We start from the raw sequence: 15,121 nt of genomic DNA on the forward strand, positions 1-15,121 counted from the left end.
TTTCTCTCATAGTGTGGTATGTGAAATGAATTGACTTTGGAGGTGAGTGGAGATAGTGTGCATGAATTCAATAAAAGGTAAGACATCTGGTGCAGGTGATATGTTGCCTCCCATGAGGTCCTTGACTTCCTGGAGGTGTCTTAATAATAATGAACTATTAAGGCCATTATTTGTAAAATTTAATTATGTCAATTCTGTTATCTGACACAATTTCCATTTTTAGGAGTCTTATTCATACAAGAAAGATATTTTTTATGCTTTAAATTTTCAATGACATTTTTTCACTAGATGTGAAAAATTTACTTTAATTAAATTCTTAATTAAATTAAAAAAAATTAATTTCCCATAGAAAAGTGCCATTACATTTCTTCTCTAGAAGAAATGTATGGCACATTTCTTTGGGAAATTCTCTATAATAATAAAATGCTCATCCATAATGATATATTCAAAAAAAAAAGTAAGAAAAGTTTACACACTGGCCAGTTTATAAAGTACACCCCTCCATTATCCACCAATTACATGCTTATACCAGGCTATGAAAGCAGGTAGGCAGATACTGATGGATTCTGCACGTGTGCATATGCATGTCCAAATAATTAAATAATACTGGAACACACAGTGCTTCAAACCTTGTCATGGATAAGGTATAGAAGAAGGCATCAAATTCCATTTTAGTCAGTTAAAACACAAGCAATAATAGATACAGTGAAATGGCCAGGACACAGAGTAGAAAAGGTTGCATGGTCCAATGGATCCCAATTCCAGATGTTATAGAGAGCTATAGTGCAGCAACAACACATGAATCCAATGATCATTTATGTCTGGTAGTAAGACTACTGGCTGACAGTAAAATGGAGGATATATTTATTGGTAACTTGTTGAGGTATCCCATATGGCTAGAATGAAATATGAATGCTATAGCCTACTTGAATACTACTGTCAACTTCATGCTCAAATTTTATCCATTAAAAATAGTCACTTCTAGTATAAGTGCTACATCCCAAGGTATTAATTTATTTATGTAAATCTCACCCAAGAAAGGTTGTAAACCATTACTACTTTAGGTAAGCCAGAAATACCTGTTCTAGGGATTGAACACAATCTTTTTATTGAGCCACATCAGATTTCCAATAAGAAGAATGGTGGTAACGGTCTCACAGTGGGTATTGAAATTCATCTACAACCTAAATTTTCAGGAATGTCCCAGGACAGTCACTGGAACTGAACTTAACTGGACTTAATCTATGAGATAAACAGACATATGTTGGAAACAGGGATCTGCTGCAGTTAAATATGAGGCAATTACATAATATGACCAAGTCTGAAAGAGACAGTGTCCCCGTGAGATGATTTCAACACCTCATGGAGTTCATGATCATGAGGCCCAAGAGTCAAGGCTGAAGCTAATCTCTATTAAATAGGTGTACTTAATAAGCTGGCACCAAATGAAATTTGTATATAACCATATTAATTAGCTGTTTCATTAAAGGAAAAAATTACCCTCCTCCTCTGATATTGGCCACAGCAACTACTCCTCCCACATGCTGCATAAAAACAATTCGAGCTACACTAAAGGATGGTTGAATACTTATGTTAAATCCACCATATCCATATAATAAGCAAGGAGACTTGCCATCACGTTGCAAGTCCTAAAAGAAAAGTAAAGTTACATAATATAACAAAGAACTAGATGAGATGTTTATTAATCTTCAATCACACAATTATATTGACTTCGGTTCTGATATTTCTTTGGGTATCATCAAGAAATACTTGACTTTAAATTTTTTTTGTGAATATGCTGCATCCTATAACAAACTTACCTTTTTATGAACAATAAACATAGGCACTTTTGTTCCATCCTTGCTGGAATAGAAGACCTGAGTTGTGGTGAATTTGGATGAATCAAAACCATCTACTTTTATCTCTCTGAACACCTTTATAAAACAGATTAATACTGTTAATGATCATGCTAAAATATATAACTCCATATTTTAATATACAGGGCATTCCCCAGATATCCAGCAAAATGTATTTCTCAATGACACATTAAAAATTAAACCCATTTTCCTATAATGAAGGTCAAGTTCTTCATCAAGAGCTTGCGATTCCCAATTTTCAATACAACTGAGAAAAGTATCATTTTATTATTATGCAAGTTTTTCCTTACCTTAAAATCTGTCAACTTATTTTTTCTAATGCTAAACATTTTTATCCTTTATTATGATGTTAATTCAGAATGAACTAATACCTTTCGTCATAAGTTTGACTAAACTAACAGGTACGCAATATTAATATCAATCTTGTAGATAAATTTTTCTATATTCAAAACAACTCCTGTACAATTCAAAAAAATGAAAATCCTATTTTCAAGAATATCCACCAGATGTATATTAGCTGAAACTTCCTCTTAGTACTTTCAAATGACATCTAATTATTGTGTGAAAGACCCCCCCCCGCCCAAGTGCTTTGCAAGGGGTTTTTATCATCATACAAAAGATTAAAGCCATCATATTTATAAATATGTACATGATGAGTTTTTGGCTTTTCTTTTTACCTTTCTCATTAGGAATAACAGCACTGTAAGAATGGCACTGCTCCAAGCTGCCTCCTTAGTTTGTCATAATCACAAGCTTTGTGGTTCCATAACCTTTCCTGAACTAAAAATTCCATATGCTAAGTCATATTTCAGGTTAACACTGCATGATCATCCAGTCCTTCCTGACTTAGAGGCAAAGTAGTTACCTGGTCCAGCACACTTACACTCTAGATAGACTGGTTAAGGTAATTATCTCTCACTACTGTGGTAGTTCCATTTCCTTTCCGAATGTGATCTTTTCTACTTCAAATCTGTCACCATAGCAGAACTTGCTGATGGATATCATCTATGTCTCCCTTTGCATTCCTAGGCTATAGCAGCAGCAACTGACTAGATATTTTGTTACTGTTAGCTTTTATATCTGAGCTGCCTTCTACTGAACTTCTACTCTCATAAGGTGTCATTCTACTGTTATCATCAGATACCCCACAACACTGTGTTCTATCTTTTCTGAAATATTCCTGAAATTTCTGCAACAATATTTTCCTTCAGCAACCAAGTCTGAATAATGCCTATAATTTTTGATTAAGTCAAGCTAAGCAATGCAATGGCAAAACTTCACAACCTTATTTTGATATTTCTGGCATCAGTGTCCATCCCATTCCAAGAGGAGACCTGAAGTGTGTCCAAAGCATGGTCTGGTAGTCCTGATTTGCCATAATTATTATTATACAAGAATATTCTTCATGGAGTCAAAAGACAGTGCCTATCTCTCCTTCAAGTTGTTCACCAACAAAAGACTCACAACTGCCCCTGACAACCAATTCTGCTCATTTACCACTTTCCAAACAAAAAATCTAGTCCTTATACTCTTGCTAACCATATATTTAAGCAATTTTCAGTTTTCTTTCTTTTTTTTTCCCCCGAGGTTGCTTAAGGATCAAAGCCAAACAATGAGAGGAGATTTTTGCATCACTTTTCAGGAATGTGGAGAACTGACTAAGGATTCTGATCTAACGTCCAATCCTCACCTTCACGTGGTGCACCTCATTAGTATGCATCTACTGGGTACTGAATGAACAAAAGATGGGCTGGCAATTTGGAACTTAGCCAATCAAATTGTGCTCTAACTTAAATTGACTTAAACCACAAATGAATATGCCCTAAAAGAATACAGAGAAAAATGTAGGAGAGCTAAGCTGTATGTAAAAGCAAACGAACAAAAAGGGAGACTTTGTTAAGAATACAGAATAAATATTAGGAAGGTGGCAAAATGTTCTGAAGGCTATTGAAGAAGCTCAGAAATGGAGTAAAGCATCCTGAAAAAGAAATCAAAGATGATAAAGGTGACATGAAAACTGAAGATAAGGGGATATCATGACAAGATTTCATGCTGGTTGGGGTGTCACCCAGTTAAATAAAGCCCCCACTGGTTTCATCAGGGAATCAGGGTGAACAGTGAAAAATCAACTACTAGAACAAGCTCCAACATCCAAAAGAAGAACAATAAACCCAACATCAAAAGTACTGAAGATAGGAACAATCAATATAAGGAGTATATTGATGGAAAAGAAATTGAACTTGCAGAAGAATTGGAGAAGTACTATCTGAACATAATTGGCATTACTGAGACAAAGCTAAAAACAGGTGATATCTTACTAAATGATATGTATAAGGATGTTATATTCACACAATAATGATCAAGTAAAGGAAGGAATAGCGATAGCATTCAACACCAAAAACTTCTTGATTGGAAGGCAGCTTCGAGTAGAGCGATGTGGACGCACTTCAAAATGGGGAAATGAACAATGAAACTTATTTGTGCCTATGGTCTCACAAAAGGTTCTTCTAAATAGGAAATCAAAGAATTTTTCACATCATTAGAACAGGAAGCTGATATAAAGATAATGGAAAAAATGGTCCTCAGAGATCTGAACATCAGAGTAGGAAATGAATCCCACCAGGCATATAGAAACATTTTGGGAAAATTTGGAAAAAAAAGGGCAAAGCTAATAATAATGGTAAGTATTTACTGGACTTCTGCTCAGGACAGACTAGTCATTAACACCATGTTCAACATGAAAATGTGCAAAAATTCACATGGAAAGAAGACAAAAAAGAAGTCACTATGAACAATGGCATAGTCATTGTTCATAGTGAGCATGCTGGTTCAGGAGTGTGAAAAGTGTACAGAGGATTTGAAATTGGAGGTGACCATTACTTAGTACTAAGCAGGATAAAAATGATTAACACAATGAAGAGAACAGTATGTGAGAAAGTTTTAAAAAGAATTACAGTTGAGCAGTTTTTATAGGTAGATTGTAGACTCAACAATACAAACATTACTGAAAAAAAAATGAAACAAATTGAAAACAAGAATCAAACCTTGGAGTCTCAGTGGCAAACTCAAGAAGACACAGACTGATTCAGCTAGGGAGGTCTGTGGTGAAGTTGTCTGCAAGGATGGAAAAATAAGAATCTCCCCCATGACGGACACAAGAAGTTAAAGAAGCAGTCCTGGAAAAGAAGAAAGCATACCAAAAGTTCCAATTTATAACTTAGCTCTCTTACAAAAATGTAAGAGAGCTAAGTTATAAATGAATGAAAACAGCCTGTATCTTCCCCACTACTGGAAGGCCTCTCCCTTTGAGGGAGGTTAGTTCTACTCCCATGGTGACCAACTCAATCTTGGAAGAGTGTATACATATTTGTCTGGATGAATGTATGAAGGTGAAAGACAATCACAAGAATTCAGAACATTTCAGAACCCATGCCCTAGGTGGGATTTGAACCCGCAACCTCTTTGCTGGAGAGCAGACACGCTAACCACTTGGCCAACCAGAAAATAAGAACACTATGATGGACACAAGAAATAAAGAAACAGTCCTGGAAAAGAGGAAAGCACATCAAAAGTTCCTAGCAAATAAGCTGTCAGCAGTATACAAGATCATCAGATGCCCTAAAAGAATACAGAGAAAAATGTAGGAGAGCTAAGCTGTATGTAAAAGTAACCGAACAAAAGTCATGGGGATACTTTGATAAGAATACAGAATAAATATCAGGAAGATGGTAAAATGTTCTGAAGGCTATTAAAAAAGTTCAGAAATGGAGTACATAGTACTGAAAAAGAAATCGAAGATGATAAGGTGACATGAACCGAAGATAAGGATATCCAGATGTCTGGAGTAATTATTTGAAAGACTGTTAAATGAACCAAGCAGTGACAGAACCATACTAGAAAATTTTCGAGAGGAATGCAAAGAAGAGTGTATATCAATACTTGAGGTAGTAAAAGCCGTCAAACACTTGAAATGCAGAGCAGGAGTGGATGATATTCGACCAGAAATGCTTACGTATGGAGGTATAAAAGTTATACAGTGGCTCCACTGCATAATTCAGAAGACTTGGTCAGAAGGTCAAAATCCCAATTATTGGAGTAGAGCTCTCAAAGTACCCATCTATAAAAAAGGGAATAAACTGAATGTGAGAATTACAGAGGAATTTCTATATTAAGTGTTCCAGGTAAGATTTATGCAAGCATACTTGAAAAAAGGATAATGAGAAAGATTATGGAAGAGAGACTTAGAGAAGAAGTTAGGTTCAGGACAAACAGAGGTTATCAAGATCAGATTTTCACTTTAAGACAAATATGATATTTTAAGGACACTTGTGACATAAAGATTGTATAATGTAAACACGTATTCACAAGAAAGATATTTAATTAGCCAAATATTTTGGTCTGAAAATTGCAGACCATCTTCAGTGGCACTACAAGAACAGTTTAAAAAAATACAAGGTGGAATACTAACAATAGATCATTTATAAATAGAACAAGCCGCGTGATGTTATATCACTAAGTATTAAAGAGAAATATTTTTAAGCACAGACATAATTGAATTGAAGATATTAATTAATAATTTTAAAAAAGTTTTAAATAAGATAAAAATAATGTGAATTAATGAGTTATCCTGATTAGACTTTCCCTGATTTTTGATACAGATATACAGTCATTCCGATTAAGGTTAGGACGATGAAGTAAGGCCTCTACACTTTCTTTGAATAAACGTTCAAATTTATAGTGGGATCTATGTAGGAGGCGAGTTTTTGACCAAAGGATGTTGTGGTTAGTTTCTATCCTGTGCTGAGCCAATCCAGATTTTTCGGGTTTGTTGTGATGAATGGAGGATTAATGTTCTTGGATTCTTTTTTCTAAAGAGCGTCCAGTTTGTCCAAAATAGGAGAGATCACAGTTGCAGGGAATTTGATAAACTCCAGTAAGAGACATAGTTGAGCGTTTGTCTTTAGAAGAAGAAAAATGGGAAAATAATTTATTAATAGGTGAATAAGTAGCTGTTAACTCATATTTCTTCTGAATTCTTGAAATCCCAGAGATATATGGAATTGGAACTTGACGTATTGAATCTTTGTTGTTTAGAGGTGGATTATAAGAATCGAGAAGATGTTGTGTACTCTTTTCGGAAAAGAAGTTGTTGTGTACTCTTTTCGTGTGCTGTTGGATAGTAGAAAGTTCTTTCTGTAGAAAATTAGAAGTAGAACAATTAGTTTTGGCTCTTCTGATTAGACATTTTATGATTCCTGTTTTTTGATGATGGGCAGATTCTATTCGATTATGTAATACACTCTGGATATTTCTTTTGTCAAAACAAATTTTACAGCCAAGTAGAAGGAACGGCCATGGTAAATCCTCTCTCTCCTGCTTTAGCCAACTTTTATTTAGAACATCTAGAAAGAGTCCTCATCTATATTCCCTCAACCAACCTTTTGGGTAAGATATATTGAAGACATTTTTACTGTATGGCCTCACAAGAAAGACTCCTTACCTTCTTTTTTTAAACAGTATCAATTCTTTACATCATCGTATAAAGTTTACTATGGAAATGGAAAAAAATAACCAGTTATCATTTTTAGACGTTCTCCTCATCCGATCACCTTCAAATACTCTTACAACTACAGTTTATAGGAAACCAACATTCACAGGTCGTTATATTCTTAAAGAATCTGCCCATCATCCTTGTCAAAAAAGAATCATAAAATGTCTAATGAGAAGAGCCAAAACTAATTGTTCTACTTCTAATTTTCTACAGAAAGAACTTTCTACTATCCAACAGCACATGAAAAGAGTACACAACATCGTCCCGATTCTTATAATCCACCTCTAAACAACAAAGATTCAATACGTCGAGTTCCAATTCCATACATCTCCGGGATTTCAGAACCTATTTCAAGAATTCTGAAGAAATATGAGTTAACAGCTACTTATTCACCTATTAATAAATTATCTTCCCATTTTCCTTCTTCTAAAGACAAACGCTCAACTATGTCTCTTCCTGGAGTTTATCAAATTCCCTGCAACTGTGATCTGTCCTATTTTGGATAAACTGGATGCTCTTTAGAAAAAAGAATCCAAGAACATCAATCCTTCATTCATCACAACAAACCCGAAAAATCTGGATTGGTCAGCACGGGATAGAAACTAACCACAACATCCTTTGGTCAAAAACTCGCCTCTTACATAGATCCCACTATAAATTTGAACGTTTATTCAAAGAAAGCATAGAGGCCTTACTCCATCGTCCTAACCTGAATCGGAATGACTGTATATCTGTATCAAAAATCTGGGAAAGTCTAATCAGGATAACTCATTAATTCACATTATTTTTATGTTACTTAAAAATTTTTTTAATTATTAATTAATATCTTCAATTCAATCAAGTCTGTGCTTAAAAATATTTCCCTTTAAAATACTTAGTGATATAACATCACGCGGCTTGTTCTATTTATAAATGATCTATTGTTAGTATTCCACCTTGTACTTTTTAAATTGTTCTTGTAGTGCCACTGAAGATGGTCTGCAATTTTCAGACCGAAATATTTGGCTAATTAAATATCTTTTTTTGAATACATGTTTAAGACAAATAGTTGAGAAATCATGGGAATATGACAAGCATCTTTACTTATGTTTTATAGATCTGGAAAAGGCATATCACAAGGTGCCCAGAGAAAAGATTTTCAAAACACTTCAATTGCATGGAGTGAATGGAACATCATACAAAGCAATGCATAATCTATATTTAAGCTGTCAGTCAACAGTTAGAATTGAAGGAAATACAGGAAGATGGCTTGATGTTAAATCAGGGCTAAGACACGGATACACATTAGCTCCACTCTTATTCATCATCTATATGAATCACTTTATGAAAGAAAGTGGCATTATGCCTGATATTAGAATTGGAGATGTCAAATTTAGCTCTTTGCTTTATGCAGATGATGTCGTACTCCTAAACATATCTAGTGCAAGTCTCCAGGATTCTCTAACTAAATTGAATACTAGTTGTAACAAATTTGGCATGACAATCAGCAATAAAAAGGCCAAATCTATGAAAATAAGTAGGAGCTTAAAAAACTTAAGCTATAATCTGAATAGAGATCCTATAGAACAAGTAAAATATTTCTCACTGTTTAGGCACAGTTTTAGTGAACATGACAAGTTAAATCTGAAAATAGACAATAGAATAAGCAAAGTTGGTATGGTGAGTAGTTGCCAGCTGAATAAATTTGTATTGAATAAAAGAGAAATTAGCCAAAACACTAACCTAGCAATATACAAGATCAAACCAGTTTTAAGTTATGGATCTGAAAGTTGGTTAGAATAAAGCACTTGATCAAAGACTAGAGACCACAGATAGGAGGTCCTGAGAACCATTAGTAGAGTGAACAGATAGCATCAGTGACATTCAAGAATGTGTCAGCATGTTAATCTAAGATGGTATGGCCATTTAAATAGAATGGGTGAGGAAAGGTTAGCAAAACAGGGGGTTTGATGACAAGATGGCAAGAAAGAGACCCAGAGAATGACCAAGGTTTAGGTGGACTGATTCAGTCAGAAGTGGCTTAGAAGCATGAAATGTTAGATATGACCATGTTGGAGTGCTGACAATAGATTAATTTGGAGGAAAATTTTGGGTAGGAGATTAATAATAATGTAAATTTAATCATGTAGTGCTGCCATAGTAACCTGAACACCTCTTGGGGGATACACATCAGGAAATTGAAGATGATGATGAATGATATATAGAGAAGGTATTTCTTGTATCCTCTGAGGCAGATGTTAACAGATCTCCCTGTCTTTACATAGTGGCACAAGTCAAAGACATAGACTTTTGTTTAAAAAAATCTAAATGTTACATATAGAAATTAGCCAAAGAACATGAAAGGTGAAGAAAACCCATAGCAGATGCACTTATTTGTAAATGTTCCCCCTCCACATAAAATATCCTGAATGTATTGTCAATTTGAATAATTCAAATATGCCCACTGGGACAGTGGGACTTGATAAAATCAAGAGTTTGAATTGGTGGTAAATTAATAAATACAATGAAGTAATATCAACTCGTTGTTTAAGAGATAATTGTACCATGAGAAGGTTCTTTAAATTAACATAAAAATCACAAGGAATAAGTACGTACTACTATTTATTTAAGGCCACATATTTCAGCCTGAATATTACAGGCCATCATCAGTGGCAACAATAGCTAATTAAAATGTAGAATACGAACAATGGATTGATTTCAAAAAGTAAGAGCCACATGATCTTCTTCTTCAACCTTCTGGTTCTGTCCACTGCTGGACGAAGGTCTCCCTCATGATTTTCCAGATCACTCGTTTTCTTCTCGGTCTTCCTCTTTGTCTTGCTCCATCCATTGGTCCCCACTCTGTTGTTTTTCTAGTCATCTCCTGTCAGTGCATCTGGCAATCTGGCCGGTCCATCTCCACTTAGCCTGTTTAATGTATTTTACAATATCCATGACACCTGTTTGAAATCTTATCCAGATATTTGTCTTCCTATCTCTTAATGTTATTTTTAGCATACTTCTTTCCATGCGACGTTGTATTGTTCTCAGCTTTTTGTTTAGGGCTTCTGTTAAAGTCCATGTTTCTCCTCTGTATGTTAGGACAGGAAGTATGCACTGGTCGAAAACTATCCTTTTTAGACTCATAGGGATGTCACTTCTGCATATGTCTTTCATTTTCCCATAAGCCATCCATCCAAGGTGAATTCTTCATTCAATCTCTTTTTTTTTGCCACTCCTCAAAGGATAACAATTGGCCCAAATATATTCTATTTCATATTCTATTCTTGTTCTATTCCATGGTTTTCAATTTTGATAGTTCTATGGTTTATGTATTTATTCATCATTATTTTTGTTTTTTCTCTATTTTTTTTTTAATCCAATTTCTCTGGAGGCTTTGTTTAGCTGATTTAGCTTTTCTTCCAGATCTTCAAGATTATCTGCTATCAGGACAATATCATCTGCAAATTTCAGATGATGCAGCCTTTCTCCATTTATGTTTATTCCTTTTGTTTCAAAATCAAGGCTTCTAAAGACTTCCTCTAGTGCAGCTGTAAATAATTTGGGAGATATGGTGTCACCTTGCCAGATGCCTTTTTGTATTGGGAACTTTTCACTGTTTTTATATAATTTAATTACAGAAGTTGCATTATTGTAAATATGTTTTAGTGTTTCAATATATGGTTTCTCAGTTCCCTGGGTTTCAAGTGCTTTTAGTGTTGCAGATGTTTTAACTGAATCAAATGCTTTTTCATAGTCTATATAGGCCAGACATAAGGTTTTATTGATATTATACATAAAACAATGCAATGGCATAACTGAGGATATATTGCAATATTAATTATTCATTAGCTATTTAAAAAAAAAAAATTATTGATGTGTGACTAGAATAAGACTTTCTCATATCTTAGACAGAGAGAGGCAGTCATTCTGATTTAAGTTCAGACGGTGAAGTAATGCCTCAGCGCATTTTTTTTAACAAAAATTCAACTTTATACCAACATTGATGAAGTGTGTTCCAGACTGTAGGATAATGTGGTCTGTATCTATTCGGTGCTGTGCCAAGCTAGATTCCTCAGATTTACTGTTGCTGATATAAGATTAGTGTTCTTATGTTCTCTTTTCTACAGATCATCCAGTTCATCCAAAGTAGAATGACAGTCACAAGGAACTTGGTAGACACCAGAGAGAAAGAGAGAGAGCTAGAGGAGACCATTTATCTTTTGAAGATGAAAACTCATGCTGATAATTTGTTGATAGGAAGAAAAGTAGTCACTAAATTGTACTTAAGAATTCTGGAAATGGGTTCCAAGATGCCAGAAATATAAGGAATTGGAACTCGACATACTGTTTCCTTGTTATTTGGGCTAGGATTATAGGAATTAAAAAGCTGTTGAATGGTCCTTTCTGAGAAGCCATTGAAAGAAGCCTTTTATTTTTTAAATAGATAATGAACAATTAATATTGCAATATTTCTTCAGTTATACCATTGCACTGTTTTATGTATAAAATCACATGGCTCTTACTTTTCAAATCAATCCACTGTTTGCATTATACTTTGTAATTTGTAATTAACTATTGTCACCACTGATGATGGCCAGTAATATTCAGGCTGAAATATATTGCATTAAATAAATAGTATTACTTATTCCCTGTTTTTCGTGTTAATTTAAAGAAATATCAACTCATTCACATTAGATTCACTCACTACTTCAACAGACAAGCTGTTTCACTTTGCCCTCTGAGAGAAAAAAATCTAGCTCTCATCTCTTCCTTAAATGCACAGAAACTCAACTTTCATCTTTGTTTGTCTCTCCCACATTCAATATAAAATGAAAATTTTCATCTGAGAGTATTCTTTCAGAAGTTTATAGGTCTATAACATGATGCTTCCTTCTGCTTACCCAAGTGTGCAGTCCACATACTCTCTATCTGTCTTCATAATCTACACTCCATAATCCTAATATCATCTTTGTAACTGTTCTTTGCACCCTCTCCACAGCTCCATCTCCTCCAAACCCAGGAAAGACCAAATATGCACACAATGGGCCAGATGCAGTAATATCAGTCTGCCTTGTAAAGAGGCAAAATGCCTTTTTTGTACTTACATGTCAATATTCATTTCAGCATCACAATTATCCTCTGAGTTGTACTTGCAATCTTTGCTATGCAACCCCCTTTGTATTTTAACTTCTTATCCATCATAACTCTGAGTTCTCTAGCCTCATCAATTTCTCCAAACATATAATCCAATATAATATGCTTTGGAAATCTCACAAAAGTGCATAACTTTACGCTTATTAACAGTGAACTGACAACCATTATAATTTGGCCACAGTTTCAGTCAATTCAAGTCACTTTGTAAGTGATGCATATTAAGAGCATTTCTAATTTCCTTGCCTATCTTTGCACTGCCAGCAAACAATTTTAGCATGTCAGATCCATCCTAATAGCATTAATGTAGAGAATGAACAATGGTCCAAGGACTAATCTCTGGGGGGAATACCACTGAGCACTTTAAATCTGACCGACAGATCTCATCCTGCCCCCCAATACTACTTTCTGATACCCAACAGCTGTAATCATGGTTATCTACTTATCTACACCAACAGTTTATATTCCAATCCTATATCCTCTAATTTATACAACAGCTTTTCATGTGGTATCCTGTCAAATGCCTTGGAAAATTCCAACTGCAGCATGGTGTACCCTTTACTTAACTCAGCCATAACATTATTATGAGCAAATTACTCAGACATAACCTACCATTAATAAGCATATGCTGTTCCTTGCAAAGTATAGTGATGCTTTGTAAGAACTTGCATCTTTCATTATGCAAGTTCTTACTAGCTTTTCTAACATCTTCACTATTTTAAAGATAGTGATAAGTCAGCAGTTAGCTACATCAATTTCTGCAACACCCTTGTACAATCTTTACTGAGACCCCATTCATGTGCCATCTCCTATCTAGGAGGTTGAATACCATGACGTGACTCATGGTTAACTATGAGTGTAACGGCATTTGGTGAGGATCCTATCTTTTCCACATATTGTCATAAGTATTCATGGCTGTAAATCCATGTGTGTTCATGAGACCAGTTTGTCTGTTCTGAGGGAAGGAAAACCTGAGTTTCAGGGTGAAAAACCCTCCACCTCAGTATGAGACCAGCTAGCTCACCTTTAGTTGAAAGAGACCAGATAAAATTTCCTCAATGGTGGGAAATCAAAACCCAGGTCTTTCCGATCAAAGGGCTTCTTCTATACCAACTGATCTACGAGGCTCCTTTACTGAGATAATATTCCAATTATACAACCAGATTGAGAACCTAACTAGTTCAGCTGAGCATTCCTTAGCATATGTGCTGATATTCCATCTGTTCCTATTGCTAAATTTTTTAGGTTATGCAACAGATCTAGCAACTCTTTCTCATGCCTCTTTCTCTTCATCCAGTGTAGTGGTAGCACTATGTTCTAAGTTGCATACACAAGACTGATCTTGGCAAAGTGAGCACTCATTATTTGAACAATCGCATTTACTTCAACTACAAAGCATACTATCTGCATCAGTAAAGTCATTCTTCAACTTCCATTCCTCCTTTTAATTGCAGCATAATGAAAAAATTTTCTTTGGTTGCCTTTGGGTTATATGGTAAATTTCTTTTCACACAAACTGACTTGCTTTTTGTACAATACTCTTCTGGCTTGCTCTTCATATATTTAATAGCTCCTCTCATCCTTGATGCTGTTCAGCCTGTTTTCTACCCACTTCAGGGTGAAGTGGGTAGAAAACAGGCTGCAAAAAAAATCCCCCTGCAATCAGGTGAAGGCCTCCCTGATTGCCTTCTCAGTCTCTGCATCCTCAAAGATTTGGCCGGACAAGCCCACATAAGAAGTCTATATTGCAGATGATGTTGCACTGACTGACTAAAGAATAGGATAGAAGGAAATATTAGGTTAAACGATCATTCTTGAAGAAGCAAATGATTTTCAGTACATCGATTCATGCATCAATAACTGACATAGTGAAAAGAAAACACAAAGCTTTTCAGTTCCATAAAAGTCTAACTACTATCTGGAATTCCAATCTCATCACAACAAATACCAAAATTCATCTGTACAAAACCACCTGTCAAGTCATATTTACATATGGCGCTCAGACATGGAACATCACCACTTAACGAACAGTTAATATCAACAGCTTTGATACAACATGCCTTCTAACAATAATAGGCTATACATTACTAATACTGTCATTCTTGAAGAAACCCAGCTCCTTAAGGATTCTCTGAAGTGACTGCCTCAACGAATGCCCGTGATTCTCATTTGTGTTAACAGGCCATGGTTTCCCCAAATGCCCTTTGCATTGTTGCAGAACACTCCCAGTATGCCAGAACCTCTCAATTAAGGCAATGTGACACTACTGCTTGGGGCATGATTATGGAAACGATGAACAAACTGCTCACAAATATGTCATAGACTTGGACTATTTGCTCTACCCACTCCGTATGAATGAAAATAATGTTCAACAATGTCTTTTCTTCCAACGTCAACACCATTGCTATAGCTAAATGTAATCAATTCCACGCGTGCACTTCTATTAATGTGTATGGAATTGAATGGCATATCCCATAGCATGTGTACTGAAAGGGGTGTCGAAGTTCAGCATTGGATTCATTTTTTTTTGTGCCATACAATAGAAGCAATCAAAAAAAAA

General features: G+C 35.1%; 1 protein-coding gene across 1 annotated transcript in view; it reads right to left on the reverse strand.

Annotated features, from left to right (window-relative positions):
* LOC150105711 (prolyl endopeptidase) overlaps window positions 1–15,121 on the reverse strand; it is a 156,013-nt gene that overhangs the window by 49,323 nt on the left and 91,569 nt on the right. The window contains exons 12-13 of the mRNA XM_090395028.1: window positions 1,821–1,934; window positions 1,501–1,649 (exon numbers count right to left, since the gene is read on the reverse strand). Of these exons, the coding sequence (XP_090251154.1) occupies window positions 1,501–1,649; window positions 1,821–1,934 (263 nt within the window). The remainder of the gene's footprint in view (window positions 1–1,500; window positions 1,650–1,820; window positions 1,935–15,121) is intronic.

This window comes from Typopeltis vanoorti, chromosome 6 (genome assembly GCF_054136105.1).
Source record: "Typopeltis vanoorti isolate ZY-2024b chromosome 6, IOZ_Tvanoo_1.0, whole genome shotgun sequence".
Taxonomy (NCBI): Eukaryota; Metazoa; Arthropoda; class Arachnida; order Uropygi; family Thelyphonidae; genus Typopeltis; species Typopeltis vanoorti.